Source organism: Vulpes vulpes, chromosome 14 (genome assembly GCF_048418805.1).
Source record: "Vulpes vulpes isolate BD-2025 chromosome 14, VulVul3, whole genome shotgun sequence".
Lineage (NCBI taxonomy): Eukaryota > Metazoa > Chordata > Mammalia > Carnivora > Canidae > Vulpes > Vulpes vulpes.
In genome coordinates, this window is record NC_132793.1 from 110,822,243 (window position 1) to 110,831,250 (window position 9,008).

General features: G+C 53.3%; 1 protein-coding gene across 6 annotated transcripts in view; it reads right to left on the reverse strand.

The window, feature by feature from the left end:
- The window catches only part of MAEA (macrophage erythroblast attacher, E3 ubiquitin ligase), a 35,254-nt gene extending 27,160 nt beyond the window's left edge, over positions 1–8,094 (reverse strand). Inside the window, exon 1 of one of the 6 annotated variants that reach the window (XM_025998754.2) lies at positions 7,873–8,094. In XM_025998754.2, coding sequence (XP_025854539.1) covers positions 7,873–7,941 — 69 coding nt within the window. In that variant the 5' untranslated portion in view covers positions 7,942–8,094. Of the gene's footprint in view, positions 1–4,103; positions 4,230–4,261; positions 4,315–7,872 lie in introns of those variants that run through there. The other 5 variants (XM_025998744.2, XM_072737728.1, XM_025998760.2 and 2 more) reach the window with 5 other exon arrangements.
- Between the last annotated feature and the right edge of the window lie 914 nt (positions 8,095–9,008).

Below are 9,008 nucleotides of genomic sequence, written 5' to 3' on the forward strand. Positions count from 1 at the left end.
AAAAATAAAAAAGTATGTTATCAAGCACAAAAAAAGTCAGATGGTATCTCCCATCATCAGTATGTTCAGATAGACACAACCCTCTCTGCTGACGCTGGTCCCCCTTTACGCCTTTTACTAAGAAACCATGTTGTGTCTCCTTCAGTGTTTGTCACACTATCCTGTAAAGCTTACCTTGGTATTTTATTTCTGTTGCTGTTAGGTTATCGTGAATGGGTATGTTCCCTCGAGGTGCTTTAACTGGTTATTGCTGACAGAAAAGTGATGATCTTTGTATATTTTTCATGTCCCCAGTTACTGTGCTGAACTTTCTCATTAATTGTAGTAGTTTTCCAATTTGTGTTCTCTGGGTACAAAAACAAACTGTCTCATCCATTCGAAGTTACATTTACTTCTGTTTCTATTTTTACTTCTTTGGACAGAATTGCCAAAATAATATTTATTTTTATTTTTTTATTATTTTTTAAAAAGATTTGTATCTTTTCATGAGAGACACAGGGAGAGAGAGCGGGGGGCAGAGACATAGGCAGAGGGAGAAGCAGACTCCATGCAGGGAGCCCAATGTGGGACTCGATCCTGGGACTCCAGGATCACAACCTGGGCCAAAGGCAGGTGCTATACCGCTGAGCCACCCAGGGATCCCCCACCAAAATAATTAATAGTTCATTTGTTCACTGAATAATTATCTCCTCTCTGCCCTCTACAAAGCTTACAATTCCCGGGGTTAGAAACAAAGAAGCAAAATACGATGACAGTAATAGCTAAGGAGAAAAATAGAGCAGGAGATGGTAGGGTTCCCAGTTTAAATAAGGTGATCTTGCTGAGACGGTGATACCTGAGCAAAGATCCCAGAAGGTGAGGTGTTAAGATAGATGAACACCTGGAGGAAGAGGATTCCAGGCTGCAGGCAAAGTAGGCAAAGTAAACAAGTTCAAAGGATCTGAGGGCTTGCCATGCCAGCACACCTTCCGGCAGCAAGGAAGCCACCAAGGTTAAGTGCCCAAGGGGAGTGGAGGTGGAGGAAGAAGAGAAAGAGATGGCAGGGGTCAAGTCACAGGGCTCTTGTTCTATACCCCAAGTAAAACAGGAAGCTACAAGGACAGGATAGTGGCATTGTCTGGTACAGTGACATGGCGGCTGTGCTGGGCAGAACTGAGACTAGACGAGCCTACTTTAACCCAAAAAGAGATGGTGGCTTTGGGCGTGGTGGCAGGAAGAAAGAAGGTTAGATGCAGTCAAATTCTGAGCACATGCTGGAGCTAGAGGGGAAGCACGTATGGATGCAAGCTGTGAGGACAGAGGAGTCAAGGCTTTAACCTGATACAAGGAAAATGGTGAGATTTGAGGAGGGGGCAGGTAAGTTAAGAAGTTCAGATCTACATATGCTGAGCTACCTCACAGAGATGCAAGCGAGGTTACTGGATCTGGGCTCTGCGGTTGGGGAGCTCACCATTTGGGAGTCACTGGTATGCACAGAGGGTGCTCAAAAGCACGAGACCACACAAGATCACCAATACACTGAGTGGTCACACTGAGGAGGAACCTGGCCTGGCCTGACTCTGTGTCAGGGAGGAGGGGCCATCAGTGGGTGCTCACCGCAAAACACCATAAGGATTACTGGAGACCTGGCCAAAGCACTGTCAGGGAGGGAAGAAGCAGAACACGGCCCCCTGTCCTGAGGAGCACGGAGTCTAAGGTGGGCCTCTGACAGAAAAGCAAACAAACAGACCAGAGGCAGTTCCTCCGACTCTGATTAAAGCTGTAAAGAAAATAAAATAGAGGAAGGGACAGAGCACAGCAGGAATAACAAACCCCGATCTTACTCAGGGCCAGGGCAGCAATAAGCCCACCACCAGGCTGTTTAAGGTCCCTTTGAAGCTAGATATAGCCAACCGCAAGCTCTGACCTCTGAGCTGAAGCATAAATGCTGAATAGCACTTCTGGGAGGCCTCGTGGAGGGAGCTGGCGCCTTACCCCTTCCCCTCCCTCGTTCATGTGCCCGCAATAGGACTGGAGCCCCACAGGCAACGTGGACCAACAAGGAAATCACAGATCACAGGAAGAACGCAGGAAACAGGCGTCAGGAACACCTCCAGGGTTTTTTAACAACCCTGAACAAGTGGCAAGATGACACTATTTTCACCTGGGATGGGGCTGGCTGGTGCCAGGAACACCTAGGTCTGGGGCAGGAAGGCCAAGGTCAGGAGCTGCTGGGTTTCACATGCAGTATCTCCTATTCCCTGCCCAGAGGTGTGAAGACACCCAGCAGATGGCCAACAATGGAGGCCCTGGCTGGAGGCAGCAGTTGGAGACCAGAACACAGACACCTCTCCAGGGCTGGCTGCCGCCATGGAAGACAGCGACCCCCAGGCTACAGGATGCAAAGTGGCAGTAAAGGGGTCTGAGGAAGACCAGCCCTAAGAGGAAGACAGAGAATGTCAGCAGGGGGGCAAGTGAAAGAGGCGACTGCCCAGCAACTGGCCACTTTGCAGTGTCAAGGTGACTGTGACCTTGACAAACACATTTTCATGGAACGTTAGGGCAAAACTTTAAACTTGGACCAGGAGAGATACATGGGAGGAGAGATACATGCCCAGGGAAAGGTGGCAGCAACTGGAGGCATAGGGCAATCGGAGCCATGTGCACACTGATAAAACCCAGCAAGAAGGGAAACTGAGGCAGGAGGGAAGACATGCAAGTGCTGGAGGCACACGCAAGGTGAGACAGCTCCCCCAGAAGCTGTGGGCAGACACAAGGAGGGCGGTAGCTGTCCTGAGTAACACGTGGGTGAGGTGTGGTGCTGTGTGGGCTGGGAGGCGCAGGCAGGACATGGGGGCTGTGCAGCACTTGGGGTTTGTAGTCAGGAGGTGACGGTCAGCAGACTGTCAGCACAGGTGGGTGTTGTTCTCATTAACCACATTCAGCAGAATAGTATGGGTGTTAAACTATTTAATAATGTTTAGTTTCCATCAGTTGTTATTGAAACAGTGAATCTTTTTTTCAGAAAGCTTTTCAACTAATGATCCCCAATTCTAAACAACACACACCTGGAGAAACCTGACAGGCGCCCTGGCAGACATACCAGCATCAAGCAGTCCCCCTCATTTCAACAATCCGGTAGAGAATTCAGAGACACAGGAGGAGTACGGAGCAGCCACATTGAGTGGGGCACATGCTGCACACACCAGCCAGACTCCTTTCCTTCTTCTGGTGCTCAGGCCTCATGCCAGCTTGATCCCTGATTTGGCTGACACACACCCATGGTCCATGGCAGGGTCCCAGCCTCAGGGTTCCATGGTCACAACCTCTGTGCGGATCTGGAACACCCTGAGCCCTATCTCTCCAACGGAAGCAGGGTCTGCCCAGACTTACACATCGCCCACAGACCTTTACCCCAAAATGCAAGGGCCCTGGTCACCCACAGAAGACTATCACACCCCCCACAGGCTCCCAGCCCTCCCACTGTCCCATGAGTGCCTGACTCTGCTCATTCAAGGATTGAAAACACTTTCATCCACTTAATGTCTCCCTCCTGCCAGGCCTAGGGGTGCCAGGAGTGGCCAGCCTGCAGAGGTTCTTCAGGAGCAGCAAGGCCTTGAGGGCATGGTGCCTCAGCTCTGGGTGCCTGGTGGTGTGGCTCTGTGACGGAGAAGCACCCACAAGTCCCACCTTCAGACCTAATGCTAAACATCTGAGGAACAGCTGCCCCTCCCCACTGCGGCTGGGGTCTGAAATGCCTCTAGCTTCCCCTGCTGCTACAGAGAGCGAGGCATTGGGAAGCTCTCCCTTTCCTGGCCTGAAGCTTGTTTAAAAGAACACAAACACAAGCAGCCCACCCTGACATGGACCCGCACCTGTCCCTGAAGGCCCACACCACCCAGTGTCTCGTCTGTGGTCAATGACCTGAGCAGGGGATCCCTGGGTGGCCCAACGGTTTAGCGCCTGCCTTTGGCCCAGGGCGTGATCCTGGAGACCCGGGATTGAATCCCACGTCGGGCTCCCGGTGCATGGTGCCTGCTTCTCCCTCTGCCTATGTCTCTGCCTCTCTCTCTCTCTGTGTGTGTGACTATCATAAATAAATAAAAATTAAAAAAAAAAATGACCTGAGCAGTAGAGTGGGAGACAAGAAGGTCAAGAGGACACAAAGGGTAAGAAGGCATTTCAACCATGCTCTCGCTCTGGCGGGGCTCGGAGACTCTTTTGGGTAAGAGCAGACAGCGCTCTAGAGCCTGAGAAGAGGAAGAAAATCATGCTTAGGTACCTGCCCCTGCATCCTTGAAGAAATACAACCACCTCTGAGAGACGGAATGGCTCACTCTCTGTAAACAAAAAAACCTAAAGTAAAAAGAAGTTACCCAGGTTCCTGCCACCCTCTTAGACTCAGGATATTTGTCTCTTAAGACCAAGTGCTTATGTTTACAGCTGCTCCTCAAACTTGAGAACACATGATGCCCTAAATACAGCCAAGACCAAGTGGAAAAGTGCACTGAAAGTTATAACTTAAGGCATATAATTGGCACCCAGACTTTCTACAACAGGCACAGACCCAGGCTTTGAAACTGCAGACCAGGATTTGGTCAACAAGACTGTCACCAAATTAAAAGCAGAACATTTCAACAATCCTATACAGAATTCAGAGACACAGCAGAATGTGGGGTCCACCCACAGACCCAGCTAAGAGCAATGCCCCTGCTCCTCAGCCCATCATGTGTGAGGAAGAGGGCAGCTGGGATGGGGTCTGAGCTGGGTCAGGCTAGGGCCCACCTGGCTGGGAGGACCAAAAGGCCCAGGGAGGCCCCAGGTGAGCACAGAGATAGGCACAGGGGAGTCTAAGGGGAGGAGTCAGAGTCCAGAGCCAGGTCTCCCAGGGATCAATGCCAGACCGTTCCTTTCTCCTGGGCTGGGAAGACCCCCACCTGATTTGGGTAGCAGTAAAGGTCTCTAAAATACGATTTTACTTCAGCTCTCTGAAGGGGAAAAAACAGAAGTCAATACACCAAAATATTAACAGGATAATTAGAATAATTTGGAAAGTAGACAGAAGTTACTTTTATTAAAAAAAGACACCACAGTTCAAGGTCACAGGTGAAGACTCATAGCCAGGCCCAGGACACAAAGGTGTGTCCCAAGAGCCCTCCTCTCCCCGTTATTGTAAGAACATAAAAACAAGTTCCACAAAGCAAAATCCAGTCCAGTGGTTCTCACTAGGGTGATTTTGTCCCCCAGGGGACATCTGGCAATGTCTGGAGACATCCAGGGGTGTGCTACTGGTATCTGGTGGGCAGAAGCCAGGGGCGCTACTAAATATCCTATAATATGCAGCCCCCACTACAAAGAATCACCCAGCCTGAAGGACCACAGGGATTGAGAGGCCTGTGCTGGCCCACCTGGCCCCAGAATGGAGGGCTCAGTGAGAAGGTGCCCAGCTCAGCCCCTGTGGGCAGCAGTGTCTCACAGCTGTGCCATCCTCTTCCCACCATGTCAGGAGGTAAGACCAAGACCAGGGCCCACCAGGTACCCAGAGCCCCCCAGAAGCTCTGGGGCTATGAGGAACCTGCCCGATGTGCCAATCCTCTCAAGAACAAGGAATCTCCATCGTGTCAAGACGGCAATGAGGACTGGGCTCATTACCCTGCAGGCGAATGCGCTTGATACACCTCCCAGCACTCCAGCCCCTTGGCCCTCACTCCCTTCTCCCTGATATCCGTATAGTGGCCCTGCTACCGAGGCATCTGTATCTGGACCTCACTCTAGACTATGCCCAGCATGGCTCATCTAAGTGTTCTGGAGATCTCTGTATTAATTTACACTCCTGAGTCAAGGATCCCTAGTTTCTCAGTGAAACTTCCTCATTATCCATGAGGAATCACTCTTGAAAACATCTAGAAGAAAATGTTAGCTCTCAACAGTGACACATGTATCAATGGATTACAGATGATCTAGATAATCTGTGAGGGAAAGTGGCGGAAGTAGCTACTCTGATTTCAAACATTTGTTTAAATCATTCTAAAGAAGAAGTAAAACTGTCTAACCTGGCAAGCTCACCTGACCTGACACTAGTATTTCTTTACCTGCCTAAGTATCTACAGGATGACTTTTAATCAGAGGCTATTTGATAACTCTGGAAATCAATCACATTCAGGATTATGAAATCACAGAAGAGAATTTGGGAGGGGGAATCCCTTTCTGTCTGACGTTGCCCACACATATCAGCCAGTACCAGAAATGATGAACTGCCACTGTTCTGTCAGTTCTAGCGACAGGTCTGGTGGTGGGGCTAAGACAACAGGTTGGAAATTAACGGCTCTTCCACGAAAGCTTCCTACTTATTTATTTATTTCTTTGTTGGGGGGGAGGAGGCATAAACATCAATCCAAAGGATGTTTCATTGGGGGCCTCAGGTGGCACGATGTCATGGTTTCTCTGAGCCACAGGGTCTTCAATGAGTTGAATATAAAAGGGCCCAGGGAAGAGGCATCTGGTAGCTGTCAGCAGGGGTGCCCTGCCCTCCCTGGTCAGACAAGGCACGGAACACAGCACTGCTCGACCACTGGTCAGTGAAAAGCAGCAGCCTCATTTCTGCTTCCCGGTGACCACTGTATTGGCATCTTGTAAAGAGGGCCAGCACTGCTCCAGGCAGCATGGACTCCCTCAGCTCACCCAAGGTGGCACGGGTGCTACAATCCCCACTGGACAGGAGTCAGCAATCTCAGAGCAGGTAAGCACCCTGCCGGAGATATCCCAAGAAGCCATGAACACAGCGGGGTGGTCTTCAGACCCTGGCAGACGAACCAAGTGCTCACAGCAGCCCCACCCTACCTCATCCACCACCACCTGTCAGCAGTAAGCTGGATAGGGATGCCGGGGTCTTCCAGGAGAAGAAGGAAGTCATGGTTCTCTTGGGAATGCTACGACCTTGATCTCCTAAGGACCTCGCTTCCAGGTGCTTTGTTCTCATCACCATCAAATCCTCTGCTAACCAGGTGGGGAGCAAGTGCGTCCCCTACTACTAGACACACATACTTCATGCTCATGCTAACTCAAGGCTTGGCCAAGGGGCCACCCAAGGTCACGCAGCTGGTAACCCAGTGGCAAGGGCTGTATTTCAGGTTTGGTATTGCTCCACGAGACGGGTTCCCAATGAGGTCGTTAGGTCCCTCCTCACAGGTTCCCTAATTAGAGCCTAGCAGCCAGCTCATCCACACCTGCTGACGTGAGCTTCCGGGGGGACAGCTGGACACAGCCCCGAATCTCGACGGCACGCTTGCTAGGCGCCGCGACCCCGCTCCCTGGAAACCCCGGCCTCCACCCAGCCCCCGTCACCAGTCTCGCTACCGCCAGAAATGTCACTCACGCGGGACACTTCGTGCCTTTTTTTTTTTTTTTTAAGGTTTAAGGGGCCACAATCGGGCTCCGCAGGGCGAAGCGGGGCGCCAGACGCGCTCCACGCCCTGCCACGAAGTCCTCGAAGGCCGGGCAGGCCATGGACGGCCCCCCCGCCACACCCGCCCGGCCCGCAGGCCCCCGGCCGCCTGAGCCCCGCCGCCGCCGGGGAGCCCCGCAGACCGGCCTCACAGCCCCCCGGACCCGGGGATGCCGGCTCGCAGACCCCCAGACCCTGGGCAAGCCGGCTCTGCAGCCCCTCAGACTCTGGGGAGCGCGGCCTGCCGAACCCTGGAGCCCGCGGAACTCGGGAGCCCGCCCCGGAGACACCCCAAGGCCCTCTAGACCCCGGGAGGCCGCCCCGCAGACCCCCCCAGACCCCGCCCGGTACCCCAGGCCCCACCCTGCCCCCCCTCCCTCCCCTTGTTCCCCCCGCGGTCCGCGGGCACTGGCCAAGCGCGGCCGCCCCCCCCGGCCCGCAGACCCCACCTTGAGGGTCGGGTACTCCTGCACCTTCAGGGTCATGGAGAGCTGAGCAGCTGACTCCTGCACCGCCATCTTGAATCGGCCAAAACATTAGTGGGTGGGGGAAGCGCCGCGCGCGGCACGCCGGGTAGTGACGTCGCGCCCTCCGGCGGGGGCGGGGCGGAGGCGGGCCGAGCCGGGGCTGGCCGGCGCGTCTGCTCCAATCGCGTCTGCCCACCAGGCAGTGGCTGCGGAAGAAGGCGGGGCCGCGGTGTGCGCGCGGAGAGGCGTCCGGCCCGACCAATCACCTCTGGTCTGCCTCTCGTTCAGCCAATCAGCGGGAAGCCCGGCTGGGCGGTTTCCTCCTTGAACTCGCTGCGGGGAAGGGCGGGCTCTGCGGCCGGGAAGCTCGCCGGGGTCCCTGCCTCTGAGCGCGGGCGGTTCAGAGCAACCCCAGGGCTCGGGGCTGGGGGGTGGGGTGGGCTAGTAGCCGAGGACTGACGAGGGACGCCGCTGTGGGGGCGGACAGGTTCCCCGAGGCGGCCTCTCCGGACAGTGGCCTTGATGGCGGTGGCCCAGGGGGGAGGTGACCCACGTGGTGGTGGCCTCTGGGAGGAGTGACCCTCGTGGTGGTGGCCCCTGGAGGCAGTGACCCTCGTGGTGGTGGCCCTTGGTGGTCCAAGACATCTACAGATGGCCACCATAAATGTCAGCCAACTACTTTCCATTGGGCTGCATCACCGCAGAGTAGCAGCTGCTGGAGTACTAATAGAACCTTAGGCTTCCTATCAGGGAAGGAAAAGCAGAGTTTTCCTAACTGGTTTTCAGGCAAGAATCTCCCAAAGTAGAAGGGCCATGTGCTCTCCGCACCAGTGGCTCATGGCCCTGGCATCCAGCACGGAACTATAGTTCCTTTTCAGTCATTTCACATTTTATCCTTTCAAAATGACTGATACTTTTATTCCCCCTTTTAAATAGAAATGGAATTAGGTTTCATTAATCAGGTTTTCAAATTAAACCATTTCTCGTATTTCACACTCATTCTTGAAACAATTTTCTTCAAACTTCAATTCTTCAAACTTAAGCTTAGTGTTGGGGAAAAAAAAAAAAAACAAACCTAACACCACACAAAGGAGGCTGTTATTGGAGCGGGAGCCACC